The 15,550-nt window shown below is 44.9% G+C and overlaps 1 protein-coding gene across 3 annotated transcripts in view; it reads left to right on the forward strand.

Annotated features, from left to right (window-relative positions):
- The first annotated feature begins 254 nt into the window (after positions 1-254).
- Positions 255-15,550, forward strand: part of PLCL2 (phospholipase C like 2) — a 207,329-nt gene continuing 192,033 nt past the window's right edge. Inside the window, exons 1-2 of one of the 3 annotated variants that reach the window (XM_081234123.1) lie at positions 255-334; positions 1,200-1,750. In XM_081234123.1, the coding sequence (XP_081090249.1) occupies positions 1,421-1,750 (330 nt within the window). In that variant the 5' untranslated portion in view covers positions 255-334; positions 1,200-1,420. Of the gene's footprint in view, positions 335-470; positions 837-997; positions 1,015-1,199; positions 1,751-15,550 lie in introns of those variants that run through there. The other 2 variants (XM_081234122.1, XM_081234124.1) reach the window with 2 other exon arrangements.

A 15,550-nucleotide genomic window follows, 5' to 3' on the forward strand; every position in this document is an offset into this window, starting at 1 on the left:
GGGGAGGGAGGGAGGAGGAAGGAGGAAGAACCAGAGGGACCGGCTGCAGTGATCCAAGTAGGATCCTGCCCCAAAAGATGAGCCTGACCTAGGGCGCGGTCTGCAAAGGGCTGGACAGGCTGGCGGCGGGACACTGGCGGAAGGACACTGGGAGGGAGGGACGATGGTGATAAATCCCTGGAGGACGACTCAGAGGGCTTAGAACTGGCTCCAACGAGGTCCTCTGCTTCTCACCTCTCGCCGCCCTTCTCCCACCGCCCCAGCATCCTTGCAACTAGTTGAATCAATTCACAGATTCGCAGTTCAGGAGCCCAAAGGAACGGAAATAGCTTCTGTATGTGAAGTGGCTCTGACCCACGAGAAGAGCCCAGAGGGGAACGTCCGGAGGGCCTCCTCCGGAGCTGGGCGGGAGCGGAACGAGTCCCGCGCGCGGGGCGGGGTAGGATGGGGCGCAGCGGCGGAGCCCAGAGCCCGGGACCATCGTGCGGCCCGCGGCCTGCGCTGTCTTTGCTCCTCAGGGCGCCGGCGGGTGACTGGAAGTTGCCAAATCTCTAGGGAGGCGGTGAGCCTCCCGGAACCCGCGGCCGCCGCCCGTCGCCGTCCGCTGGGCAGCGAGGTTCCTGTGTCCCCGATGAGCCGGCCCAGCGGGAGCAGCAGCGACGGCGGCGACCACGAGCGGGAGCCGGGTGGCCCGCGGCGGCAGGGGAGGGTCCCGGCGGCCTGTAGGGGGCAGTGCCGAGCCCGGGAGGAGACGGCGGCGGCGGGGTGGGCGAGTCCCGGCCGCCCTGCCCTCCGTGCGCTTACCCGGCGCCGCCGGCTTCGGCGGGGACCCGGGGGTACGTGGCGGGCCCGGCGCGCGACAGCCCCTGGGGACTTGGGGTCCGGGGAGACCCCGGCGTCGCCACCCGCCCGCCCGGGGCCGCGAGAGCCTCGGGAGGCGCCTCCGCGTGGCCGGGGAGCGTCTGGGCGCCCGCCGCTTCCCCGAGCCCGAGTGGGACGCCCGGTGCCCGCGCGGTGGGTGCCCTGAGCCCCGCGGTAGGCGCCCCGTTCCCCCGGGGAGGGCGCCCCGTTCCGGCGCCCCCGGCCGCGCGGTATTTGTGGCGCCCGCGGCGGCGCGTGTGCCGGGCGTGTTTCCCTCCCGGGTGCCGGGCCCCGGGCCCCGCCGCCGCGCTGACTGTGTCTCTCTTCTCCCCCTGCAGGAATCTTCCGAGAATCCTGCTGCCGCGACTCTAACCGTGAGCGAGGCGAGCTCGAAACCAACAGCACATCTAAATTTAAAAAAAAAAAAAAAAAAAAAAGGCGGAAGAAGCGGCCGAGGCGGCGGCGGGAGGAGGAGAGGAGGAGGGGCCGCGCGGCCCGAGGCGGCGGGGACGCGGGGACGCGGGGACGCGGCTTTGTGCTGGCGGGTCGCGGGGCGCCCATGGCGGAGTGCGGCCGGGGGGGCGCCGCCGGCGGGGCCCTGCCCACCTCCCCGGGCCCGGTCCTCGCGGCCAAGGACGCCCTGAGAGCCGGGGCCGGGGAAGGCGGCGGCGGCGGCGGAGGGCGCCTCGGCCACGGGCGGGCGCGCTATGACAGCGCCGGGGTTTCCAACGGAGACTGCAGCGTCGGCGTGTCCGCGGACGAAGCCCAGGCCAGCCCCGCCAGGGGCCCCCGCGGCGCCGCGCTCGCCCCGACCCCAGTCCCGGCCGCCTGCCCCCTCCCCCGGGAGAGCAAGCCGGGCGGCCTGCCCCGCCGGAGCAGCATCATCAAGGTAGGTGGGCGAGGGGCACCCGTCGCCCGCCCCCCGCCGTCCGCGGGGGCTCTTTCCGCGAGAGGGGAGTAGTGGTGGCAGGAGGGGGTGTACGAGGAGCCCCCTGCTAACGGGAACCAGGGGTGCGCTGGTGCTTGGTGTGGTTGAGCGGGGATTGGGTGCATATGGCATTTGGGAAGAATGGAGAGGTGGTCCTGAATGTGCAGGGAGCTGTGCTCAGGCATCCCCCGCGGAACTTAGGGATGTCCTCTCCCAGGATTGGCCTGGAATGATGGCCTGTACCTGCTTGGCAGGGCACGCTCTCCTGTGGTAGCCTCGGCTGGTAACAGACTCCCTGCAAGGTTTCCATTGTATGTTAAAAACAGTTATCATGTGAAAGCATGTTCTTAAAAATCCCAGGCAGTGAACAGAGATTATTTAATAGGTTTCTTCTCATCGCTCTATAGTTGCCTCTTGCAAATGGTTGGACTCAGAGGGTGCAAAAAATCCCAGGTCACTCAACCTCACGGAGAAATGGAGTAGGTTTCTGAGCATAAATGCCCATTTCGGCTTTCTTAGGGTCAGAGGCGCTGAGAGGTTACAGTCCTGCACGGTTTAATCTTTTCCTTGCTGCAGTAGGCAGGCCTCCAGCTCTGTGGAAGTTCTTTTGGGCAGTTTGCTTGGTTTTGCTATCTTTTGCCTGGGGTTATTTAGCAAAAGGAAGTCAGCGATTGTTTTGTGCATTTTAAACTCCAGGAGTAATGTAAGGAACTCCTGAGTTTGTGGTGATTTCGTTCTAATATTACATTTTGGTCTGCAGTGCAAACATATTTCTCCTGACATGAAGTGGAAAAAAAAATTGATGAGCTAAGAAGAGCAGAGCCTTAGGAAGGGCTAGCTCTTTCTGCTCAAGTTTGGAGCAAATAGAAAATGTTGCTGTCTGAAGGCTGAGAGGTCACCAGGACAGTGAGCATCAAAGCACCCTGACACGGCTGTCCCCACCTTCCTGTGGCAGATCATCAGCGGGAGAGGGAGAACAGAAAGGGCCACAGTGAAGAGAATTGGCAATGGTGGTATTTGAAATTTAATTGGACCTACAGAAACCTTCTGAGTAGCATGTAGTGTCTGATGGTATTATCAGCCTCTGCAGTTACCTAGTGAAATATACAACCTTGCTACTGTATGTAACAGGCAATTGTGAAACTGCTTTTCGCTTTGTCATCTGTTGGCCCGGTTTATGTCTGAGCAAGGGCACAGTTGGAGGGCTTAGAGATCAAGTGTATTAACTATCTGCAGCAGGCGTTTAGAGTTTAACTAAGGAAAGCAAAAGAGGTTTTTGCTGCATACCTACCTAGCTTTCAGTGACTTAACGTTTTTTTCTACTCTGTCGCTTATGTTGCCATGGAAGTTGCTTTCAACCGTGCGTGGTACTCAGTGCCCACTGACAGAGTTATGTGTCATAACTGTTTTTATTGGTTACTAGATATTTGTGGTGATTTTGCACTGCAGTATTAATGAAATCTGACGTAAAAATTCCAGAGAAGATACAAGCTGACCACATTTTAACTCCTCTCCCTCAATTTTTTTGAAGGGCCTGTCCTTGCACTTAAAAAAAAAAATTCAGATTTAATTGTTGTCTACATGTGGTTCACAGTGTAACTTATTTAATTACAACAGCATCTGTTTTAATTTTGCATTCATGGGAGGTTAGGAAGAAGGATAGTTTGCCAACATTTCTGACATGTGGAATTGAGAACTTGTTGGTAGATATCATTTCTTCATTGAAGATGCTAGAAGCACATGGGGAAATGGTTAATAATTCAGAAATCACTGGAATTTTGAAACTTTCCCAGATATCTTTGTCACTTTTCTTCTTTCTAATGAAGGCAGTTGGTTCCTTGTTTGCAGTTGTATCCCTAGATATACATTGTGAGGAATGTAGTAGGGGTTCAGTAGGTTGCTTCCTGAATGAATGGACAAATGATAAGAAAGTACATATTTTCTCTAAGTTCTTTTAATTTTTAAAAATGGCTCATTGGGATTTACCAGTCTCATATCTTATTTATTGTCTTGTATCTCCTAAGATGACTTGACTCCTTTTTCTTGCCTTTATTTTCAATGTGCATTTCCTTAATCACCCTTTAAAACTATGGAAATAGTGTTGAAAGTTGATCAAGCCTGGATTTTAGGGAAGGAGTATGCTATATTTAAATAGGTAATTACTTGGTATTTACTCCCTTTTAGTTGGCGTCTTGAGGGATCAAGATTTTAGAAATTTAGTGTGGCATTTTCTAAAGACATGACATTTTCTAAAGACAAGACATTTTCTAAAGCATCAAGTTAATAACATAATAGAATAAAGAGATCTTTAACTTTAATACCAACTTTCATAAAGCAGCAAATAGTGCACAGTTATTTTTGTCACACGAATGGCAGAATTACATTTCACTTTTGTTAAAATATAATAAACAGCTTAGCAGGAGCCCATGTGAAAAAGCAGTGGTGACATCTTTCTTTGGTTTCTTTTGAATAAAGGGATGAATGCAGTCAGGTGATGGAAGGGGAGAGGCGGGAATAGATTAGTGAGCGTGGTGATGGGGGACTTGAGGGCATGGCACGGAGAGTGCGTGCTCACTAAGGATCAGAGGCTGCTGTTCATGGGTTGCATTAGTTGCAGTGTCCGGCTATGTCTGTTTCCTAGTTCATTACAGTCTTGACCTTCCTCTTAGGTGGGGATCCCCAAATCAGAGAGAGAAATAACAGCAGAAATGGGATAAACAGTGGGCAAAGAAAGGGGACTATTGCTGAGGTGCAGGACGTGCAGAAATCCACTGTAGGCTGACTGGAATGATATTCCTTATTTAAAATTATTTCTTTGGAATCCATCTGTTTTGTAAATGTGGTGTTGAGTAAGAAATTGTAAATTGTAAAACTACATTTTCTGCCAAAATAGATGCACAGATCCATACTAAAAGAGCTCCTTGGTTATGGTAAGAGTGTCGATGGAAATTCAGGGTGAGCAGCCTGGTAGGACCTTTCTAAGTACCTTGAGAAGAAAAATAAATCATGGAACTCATCACCAGACTTTTCTACTTTTCCTTAGCTTGTTGAAAATAGGGTTATACTTTTTAGCTTATTCTCAAAGGCCTATTAGTAGATTTTTAGGGGAGAAGCCATTATGTTTGTCATCTTTAGTAATCTAGTAAACGAAAACGTCACTTTCATTTTCTCTTTCCATATTTCATTTCATCACACCATTCAATACAGTCCATGCTTTATTTTGAAACAGTTAATTTGGTTAGCTGTTCAGATGGCATTCATTTTTTACAAATAGCTCCATCCTTTAATTCAGGAGCTTGGTCTAAAAATATTAAGTAACATTTTAAGCCTTAGATTTCTTTTTAAGTTTTGAAATAAATGAAGTTAAAATGTCTGTTAGTTTGAATGGTTTACTTTAGTCAAAGCTAATTAAATATTTTGGATGGTACATTAAGAGAGGTGATTTAATTTGCATAAAATAAAACTCACTCCTATTGGTGTCTAGTTCTATGGAATTTTTACAAACACATGTAAGTCATGTAACCACTACCACAACCAAGATCTAGAACAATTCTATCATCTCAAAAAATTCTCCAAGTCTCTTTGCAGCCTTCCCTGCCCCCTATCCCCAGACCATAACAGCTATTGATTTGGGTATTTAAAAAAAATAAGTTGGAAGTATAGCCATTATACTATTTTGGTATTTAAAAGTAATGACAGCAGCCACTGTTTATTAAGCACTTACTATGTGCAAAACACATGAAAAGTGTTTAACTTGATTCTGTGACCTGGTCTTGCATCAACCATGGAGGCTGAAGAAAACCCCAAGCTCAGAGGGGTTAACTGCTTGTCCAGGGTGCTGGAGCTGGTTGTTGTACCCTGCTTGGGCACTCCACTGACCCCCACATTACACTGGCAGTGTTAATTTTTTTGTATACTTAAGGAAGCATTGGTGGTTTGGAACACCAGATTTGGTTTTCCCCTTTAAATATGAGGGATACTGAAGGGAAAAAAAGAATCTCAATTTCTTCTGGCAGAAGAAGTTGGCAGATAATATGGCCAGGCAGCTGTCTAGTCACCTGTTATGGCTGCCTGACCAGAGACTCTGGCTTCACTGGGACCAAAGGTTTGACCTTTGTGGCAGCCCTCAGTTTTCTTAATATCACTGTTGTCCTTATTATAGTATCACGGTGTGTAGGGGAAATGCTTTTACTAACTTTCCGCCGACATAGATTCCCTATGTCTTGATGCTGAGCACCGCATCATGGGGAACTAGCAGGAGTTTCACATCTATTTTGCATATTTAAACAAAATAATTAAAATGTACATTATGGTGTAAATAAAGTAGACTCTTTGCAGGCCAAAGCTGGGCTGTATTTATCAGTTCTGCACAGAAAGCAAGCACTCAATAACCATTTTCTGAATTTTATCTTAAGACTAATATCTGCATTTGACCTTAGACTTTTTTTTCTGAATGGGGGCTCGGGGGAGACAGCTGTACACCCAGCAAACCTATGGGCATATCATGGATATTCAACCAACAGTAACTGGATCACAGGGTGAATTTGTCTGGTTAAACAAGCAGCCTTGGTCATTTAGGTCAGAAAACTCTGGTAGCCAATCAGCAAGTCTCCACTTGGCTTTGTACTGATGCATGTGAGGGAGTCCAGGCTTGATAACTGCTGCAAGGCGGGCGCAGGGCCGTGGGTCTCAGCCACTCAGAGAGCTTTCGTCACACTTCGAGTTCAGTTTCAGAAGTCATTAGGGGGTGTTCATTTTCAGACCCTAAAAATTACCCCTTTTGCTTCTTCCCGTCCCTGTCTTCCAACCTCCCCTCCAAACAGTTATGCTTGACTTGTGGTGCTTTTCACCAGGTCCAAATAGACAACTGACAGGAAATTGTTTATTATTATTTTTTAACTTGCCTATCTTGGCCTCTTGAGTTAGTTTCTTAGAATGCTCTCTCCCAGAATCTGTTCAGTTCCTTTTATAGTTCTGTGTGCTCTGTAAGGGGTCTAAACGAGACTGTTCTTTTTTGCTTTTGCTTTTCTTTTTTTAATGCTTAAGTTCCCCATGCCTCAGAATTCAACAAAATAGGGCAGTGCTATCTGCAGCCTAAATGCAGGTATAAATGAATTGTGAATATTCACGTTTTCCCTTCAGACTCTATTTTATACATGTGTTCAAAAACAGATGCTCTGTTTTAATGCTAAATTTTGTCTGTCATTACTTGCTTGTCTACCAGACCTCCAGATTACTTTTTATTTCAAATTAATGGATTCTGTAGTACAGGGGATATTCATGTATTTTTACCAGTGGGCCACAGGATCCGAAACTGTGCAAGCTGCCTGGCCAGCTTTTTTCTGCTGTTGATAATGGTGAATCGAGAGGGTCGTACCCAGCATGGGTGTTAGTAGTGACTCAGACAAGTTGGAACCCCCAGGGGGGTTTCAGTGGGACCTTTGTTCCTTATGGCAGAATAATCCCATAGCTTTAGGGGGCTCAGAGCATATAATGACTTACATTGAGCATTAGCAACAATTGTGTGAGTGGGCCAGTCTGCTGGCAGGACGCCTGGCACCTACCTGTCTCCGAAGGGCAGAGGAGGGCAGGTGGGAGGCCCTGCTGGCCGCGAGTGCTTGGTCACGTGGCAGCGGATTAGGTAAAACTTGTTCTAGGTAGTAATCTCAGCTGGGCTGTACAGGCAGACCACCTTTTATTGTGGTTCGCTTTATTGCGCTTCACAGATAGTGCGCTTTTTACAAGTTGAAGGTCTCTGGCAACCCCGCATCGAGCAAGTCTCTTGGCGCCATTTTTCCCACCGCATTTGCTCACTTCGTGTCTCTGTGTCACACTTTGGTAATTCTCACAGTATTTCAAAATATTTCCTTGTTGTTACGTCTGTGATGGTGACCTGTGATCAGGGATCTTTAATGTTACTATTGTAATCATTTAGGGGCACCACGAACCGTGCCCGTGTTGGGCGGCGAACTTAATTGATACATTTTGTTTATGTTCTGACTGCTGTCACCCCCTTGTTGCCTGAGACACAACAGTGTTGAAATTTGGCCAGTTAATAGCCCTGCAGTGGCCTCTAAGTGTTCGAGTGAAAGGAAGAGTCACACATCTCTCATTTTATTTTTTTTCCTCATTTTAAGTCAAAAGCTAGAAATGATTAAGCTTAGTGAGGAAGGCATGTCGAAAGCCCAGATAGGCCAAAAGCTAGGTCTCTTGTGCCAAACAGTTAGCCAAGTTCTGGATGCAAAGGAAAAGTTCTTGAAGGAAATTAAAAGTGCTGCCCCAGTGAACACACCAATGGTAAGAAAGCGAAGCAGCCTTATTGCTGATATGGAGAAAGTCTGAGTGGTCTGGAGAAACGATCAAACCAGCCACCACATTCCCTTAAACCAAAGCCTAGTCCAGAGCAAGACCTTAACTCTCTTCAGTTCTGTGAAGGCTGAGAGAGGCGAGGAAGCTGCAGAAGAAAAGTTCGAAGCTTAGCAGAGGTTGGTTCATGAGGTTTAAGGCAAGAAGCCATCTCTGTGACATAAGAGTGCAAGGTGAAGCAGTGAGTACTGATGTAGAAGCTACAGCAAGTTATCCAGAAGATCTAGGTAAGGTAATTCATGAAGATGGCTACACTAAACAGCAGATTTTCAATGTGGATGAAACAGCCTTCTATTGGAAGAAGATGCCATCTAGGACTTTCATAGCTAGAGAGGAGAAGTCAATGCTTGGCTTCAAAGCTTCAAACGACAGGCTAACTCTCTCGTTAGAGGCTAATGCAGCTGGTGACTTGAAGTTGAAGTCAGTGCTCATTTACCATTCTGAAAATCCTAGGACCCTTAAGAATTATGCTGAATCTACTCTGCCTGTGCTCTGTAAATGGAACGACAAAGCTTGGATGACGGCACATCTGCTTGCAACATGGTTTACTGAATATTTTAAGCCCACTGTTGAGACCAATTGCTCAGAAAAAGAAGATTCCTTTCAAAATATGACTGTTCATTGACAATGGACCTGGTCACCCAAGGACTCTGAGGGAGATGCACAACGAGATACATGTTGTTTTCATGCCTGCCAACACAACATCCATTCTGCAGCCCATGGACCAAGGTATAATTTCGACTTTCAAGCCTTATTATTTAAGAAATATATTTCGTAAGGCTATATAGATGCCATAGTGATCCCACTGATGGGTCTGGGCAAACTCAATTGAAAACCTTCTGGAAAGGATTCACCATTCTAGATGCCATGAAGAACATTCATGATTCGTGGGAAGAGGTCAAAATATCAATGTTAACAGAAGTCTGGAAGAAGTTGATTCCAAACCTCATGGATGTCTTTGAGGGGTTCAAGACTCCAGTGGAGGAAGTAATTGCAGATGTGGTGGAAACAGCAAGAGAATGAGAATTAGACACAGTGCCTGAAAATGTGGCTGAATTGCTGCAATCCCATGATAAAACTTGAATGGATGAGGAGTTGCTTCTTATGGATGAGCAGAGAAAGTGGTTTCTTGAGATGGAAACTACTCCTGGTAAAGACGCTGTGAAGCTTGTTGAAATGACAAAGGATTCAGAATATTACATAATCTTCGTTGATAAAGCAGTGGCAGGCTTTGAGAGGATTGACTTCAATTTTGAAAGAAGTTCTACTGTGGGTAAAATGCTGTCAAATAGCACTGCATGCTACAGAGAAATCATTCTTGAAAGGAAGAGTCAGTTGGTGGGGCAGACTTCATCGCTGGCTTATTTTAAGAAACTGCCAGTCACCCCCGCCCTCAGCAGCCACCACCCTGATCGGTCGGCAGCCATCAACATTGAGGCGAGATCCTCCACCAGCAAGAAGATTACAACTCACTGAAGGCTCAGATGATGGTTAGCTTTTTCTTCTTCAACCAATAAAGTATTTTAAAATGAAGGTATGTATATTGCTTTTTTAGGCACAATGCTTTTGCCCACTTAGTAGACTACAGTATATTATAGACACAACTTTTATATGCACTGGGGGCCACAAAATTCGTGTGATTCTCTTTATCGCGATATTTGCTTCATCGAGGCAGTCTAGAACAAACCTACAGTATCTCTGAGGTGTGCCTGTACGGTGGGGTCTTGGTCTGTCCTCAGGACACATGTTGCATGTCTGGATTATTCAGGGGGAAGAATACTGGTGGGAAAACTAGAGGATGTGAAGTTCGGTGCTTGGATCAGATTCTGGCTCCCTCTCTTCCTTTCCTCTTGACCTTGGGCAAGATATTTAAGTCTGTGTGTCTAGTTAACCCATCTCTAAAACAGACATAATGAAATCTCCCTCATAACATTGTCTTGGAGATTAAATGAGATGATGTGTGTGGAATATTCAGAACAGCGTGTGGCCTGTAGTAAATACTCAATAAGCAGTCCCTAGTATGTTTAGTTTCTCTCATTTAGAGTTGATCCTGAGATGAGCAAACTCATTTAGCTTCATTTGAATTGGAGATCACTAACACTGCCATCCCCATTTTGAAAGTCTTATCTTTTGAGACAGAAAGAATGTACCCAGATAAGTTTCTCAGACTTCTTCTGAAGATGCTTCACGAATGATTTTTGTTCTGGTGCCTTTCTCAATCTGATGCGTCAGTACAACTGAGCTCATATCTTAATAGCCCCACTTCAGTAATCGGAGGGCACTGGACATTAGTTTTATTGCACCAAGCACCCATATGTCTTGGTTTGCCCAGCACAGTCCGGATTTACCCTGGACAAAACCAGGGTTTTGTCTTCTCTGCTCTCCTTTGATGGATTTCAGAGCTTTTCAGGAGGGAATCATTTCCCATTTTTGTTTCTTTTTAACAAAATTTGATTTACACTTTTTAGGGTCCTGGAGGGTAAAGCAGGTAATAGTAACAATTTGTTTTCAGGTGAGTTTTTTTCTGATAGTATTCATCCCTACTATTGTTTTGGAATTGTCAAATAATATAAATTATTTATATTTAATAATTATATAAATTATTATATATAAAATGTTATCTAAAGATATTTATATAAATTATATAAATATAATTTATGGAAATTATAAAATTATAGAATATGTTTATGCCTTCAGCACATTACTATGAGTTCAGTATTGAGGTATCTTCTTGGAGTATGCTAAATATACGGATTTGGAAATAGCAGATATTACCACCCCAGAACCCAGGCAGCTGGATTTAAAAGTGATTAATCATGTAGATTCATGGGAGTTTTAGAACGGAAAGAGATCATGCAAAATCCTTTTGTAGTTATAGAGAGGCAAGGCCATACTGATCAGTACATCTAGCTCCTAGCTATGGTTGAGTTCATTTATTTGCATATTAGCCTAGCAGAATTGGAAAAAAAATTGTTATGTAATACTGCAGTATGTGAGTATTAATAGCACAAGATGTGGTCTTCCAAACAGCTATTTTTGAGAATTTGTTTTTTTGGCTATAGATAGCTGCATGGGTACACATGCTACACTTGTGCACGCATGTACTCTGAAGACTCTGTTTATAAATAGTAAAGATTAAGAACAAACCAAATAACATAGTGGTGGTTGGCACGAGTCCTGTCTCGTGAGAGACTGATGGGTAGCAGGTGTCTGCTCTCTAAATTGAAAATGCCCAGGCAGGGGGAGCCTGTTTTTATGAACATTGCTGATGAGGCTTCTATTGCTCTTGACCAATTAGCGTGGCCACAGAGGGATAAGCGACCTTGTTTGCAGCCACCATTAGAATCACAAGCTGTATGATTCTCTCTACATGGTTTCCTGCTACTTTTTATTTTTCATCTTCCTTCTAAGCTCTGATATCCTGTGAGCATAAGTAGATGTAATTTTTCCAATAGTTAAAATGGTTTAATGGTTATTCTTGGAGGAAATACAGCAAGTTGCTTAGATTTTTATTGCTGTTAATCCATGCTAATAGATTATATTAAATACCAATAGAATCATTCAGAGGTTTTCATATTGGAACTGATAGAATTCCTGATGTAATGTGGGTTTAACGGATGTGTTTGTCTTTGGAGTTTTTGGTGGTTTGTTGAAAGCGATCTATATATTCTTTCAAGGCTTTCTCTGGTTTATGTATATTCCCATAAATGTTTTTTCTATACATTAAAATAGTATCAAGTTGAATTGCTATGTCATAGGATATATGTATATTCAGCTTCAGTAAATGTTATCGTGTGCTTTTCCTAACTGACAGAACTAATTGACACACCCACCAGGTTATGTGAGTTCTAGCTGCTCTAAATGCTTCCTAATACTTGGCATTGTCAGTGGTTTTTGTTGGTTTTAAAATGTATCTGTGATGGTTATGTAATGCACTGTGGCTTTTAGGTTGCATTTCCCTGATGATGAATGATGTTGAGCACCTTTTCATGTTTTCTTGGCCATTAGTATATTCTCCTTTGTAAAATGCCTATTCCTATCTTTTGCCCATATAAAAATATTGGGGTTTTTATATTAAAAAAATTAATTTGTGGGACTTCTTTACATTTTCTGGATATGTCTTTTGTGTGATATGTATATTGAAAATTTCTTCTCCTAGTATGTGACTTGTCTTTTCATTGTCTTAAGGGGCACCTCTTAATGAATAATAAGTCTTAGTTTTAGTGAAGTCCAGTTTATCAGCATTTTCCTTTATGGTTGTCATTTTTTGTGTCCTGTGTAAGATATTTTAACTTAGCTTGAGACCATGAAGATATTCATTTATTTAACTTCTAGAACCTTTATTTTTCAAATTTAGCTCTGCAGTCTGTCTGGAACTTACTTGTGTGTGTGGTGTGAGGTAGGGATCAAGATTTTTCTTTCCATGTAAATATCCAGTTAATTAATCCAGCACCATTTATTTGAAAATATCATTTTTCCCTATTGTACTGCATCGGCCCTTTGTCATATATCAAGTGACTTTATATGTGTGGGTTTGTTCTGAAGTCTATTTTGTTAGATTGGTCTATTTGCCTATTCTTTCGTTCATACTGTCTTTCTTCCTAGGTGTATACCCAACAGATAATTAGTCCATTTGTGTATCAAAAGATATGTACAAGAATGTTTGTAGCAGCATTAACTGTAAGAGCCCCAAACTGGAAACAACCCAAATGCTCATCTTTTAAAATAAGCCTATCACACAATGGAATACTATGAAGAAAAAAGACAGACAGGCAGACAGACAGGAACAACAAAAAGAGCAGATGACTGCTACATGTACCTCTCTAGCCTCTCAAGATAATGTTGAGGGAAAGAAACCAGACACAAAAAGAATGCATATTGTATGATTCCATTCATATAAAGTTCCAAAACAGACAAACTGATTTTTGGTGATAGAAGTCATAATAGTGGTCCCATTTAAGGCTCATGACTGGGAGGGGGGACCCAGGGGCTTCTGGGTGTCACAGATTTTTGGTTGCTGGATCTGAGGGTGGTTCCACTTTGTGAAAATCCATTGAACTGTACACATTCTTGACTTCCAGAGGTATATCATACTTCAATAAATAAGTTGATGATTTACACAATTGTGAAAATAAATCAAAATTAGATACTTACAGGCTGCTTCACTCTGCACTGTTTAGGACACTGCCTTTCATAGTTTGCTGCTGTCTGTCGATCAACATATAAAACACCTTTTTGCTGCAGTGGGGTGCTCACGCCGCAGCGAGGCCTGGTGGAGGCCCAAGCTGTGTGATGGTGTGGAGTGGGGGGTAGGGGAGACGCTGGCTGGAACAGCAGGAGGATGGGATCCTTCCTGGGCTGTGCTGAGAACACATCAGGAGCCGGGCCTGGAAGGAGGGGGGGGGCGGGCTGACACAGTGGTGAAGGGAGTGTTGGTCACTGGCGTCAGCTTACACTCTGTTGTGATCGCTGGGAGTTTTGACGATCGGTTTGGTGTGATTTTGAGCGTTTTCATCCCTTCCGGTGAGCTCAAAAGATTTACTATTCGAAAGTGTGCTGCTCACACAAAACTTTGAGAACCTCTCCTTTGTGGAGCACCTGTTCTCTGCAAGACGGCTTTCTAGAGAGCACTTTTGGTCTCAAAAGCAGTGAACAAACAGAAACCAGTTATCCAGGTTTGTAGACAAAAGTGAAAGTTTTGTGTTGGCCACTGAAGAGCCATCTACCTGGGGTCCCAGGTGGCCAGCAGAGTTTTGGCTCTGTTGGCATTTATCTTGTCCCATCGACATGTTCCTTCAGGTGGGGAGAACACCAGCTCTTCAAATGGGTCACACTGGAATTTTTAGGACACTGAATTATCTGGATTCTAAAACATACTAACGTGCAGATCCACTCTAGTCCAATTAAATCAGAATTTCCGGGGTTTTCCTAAAGCATCCTGGGAGATTTTAGGGCACGGTCAGGGTTGAAAATAGCTGAAACCTTTCTCCTATGTTGGGTCTCAGACTGGTCAGCTCTGTTAGATATGACAGAACAAGCAGCCCCAGAATCCTGCAGGTGACAGGCGGTTGGTTGGTGATCCTGTGGCTGGTAGGGCGCAGGGGGTAGGGTGCAGCCTTCAGCTGCCTCAGTGGAGCCTCTCCTTCGAGGAGTTGAGTTGCCCTTTTTCCAAGGGGGTATGTAAGACACTGATGGTGCTCCCCTTCCTCAAGTCAGATCTGGAGAAACTGACTTACATGGAAAAATGGTGGTCTGCCCTCTGTGCTGATCATTGTACCTTAATAATGTATTTTTGATCCAAATAAAGGAGTATGTTGCATCAATACAGGCCCTGGGTTCATTATTTGGGGCCTTAATCTACCTGGATTGATCATCACTGTGCAGCCACTGTATCCTGGTCCATGCCTCACAAGAGAAAAGACCTCTGTGTACCCACGACATTCTGCATCATGGAAGAAGACCTCTGCAAGAGGAATATTTTTTGAAAGAACTAATTTGACTGAGGCATGAGCACTGTTTCTAGAGAGAGGTGATTGTACATTTCCAACTTTCACCACCGCAGGCGGTGGCGGGTAGTAAAAATGCCGTTTACTCGTGGCAGATTATACGTCGGCCCTTGAAGACAGTTGTCTGTTTGTACAGGTAATTTATGCTGGGAGGAAAAGAACAATCTGGTGATGCTTCAGGGCATCCCGTGGTGGTGCGCCAACTGTCGGGGTGGGTGTATCTTGATCTTTGGGTGAATGTCTACTTTCTGAATGCTGTATCCTTTTCCTCTTGCCACACAGACCCTTGCGGTCAGGAGGAATGACCATTGAACTCCCAGAGCATCTGTAAAATATATTTTGTTGACTGCAGAGCAGTCACGTGAAGACATCAGTGTTGCGGATTCGTGGTCTTCGTGACTTGCTGTGCGCTCTTTCTCCAGGACTTGGCTGCTCTTATCAAGAGACCACCATTATTCACGCTCATCCTTTTAGGCCAATTGTTTTTCTCTTCCACATTAACATGAGTGGATATTCCAGAATAGAAGCTTGTGTCCCCCTGTCCTAGCTGGGAAGGCCGAGTCTTTGGAGACCCCGGTCTCTGGAGGCTGGAGGATGCAGTCTGGCAGCAGAGAAGTGTTCTCGAGGCTTCCTGACTGTGGTTGGGACCCACTTATTCATACATAATTGATACACCTCTAATTGTTGTCTTATTTACTTATTTGTAAATGGGAGGCAGAGTAGAAATGAGCTTTAACATTCTTTGGGGGAGAAAGTCTACAATCTTTCTGTGAAAGTTTAGTACTCCCTAATATTTACCAAGCTAAGAATTGGGGGGGGGTTTCCTTTCCTACAGCATAATTAGCCAGATCTTCTTACCCATCTTCTCTGTTAAGGAAGAAAGTATTGT

The sequence above is a fragment of the Mesoplodon bidens genome, assembly GCF_964165515.1.
Source record: "Mesoplodon bidens genome assembly, chromosome: 5".
NCBI classification, from domain to species: Eukaryota; Metazoa; Chordata; class Mammalia; order Artiodactyla; family Ziphiidae; genus Mesoplodon; species Mesoplodon bidens.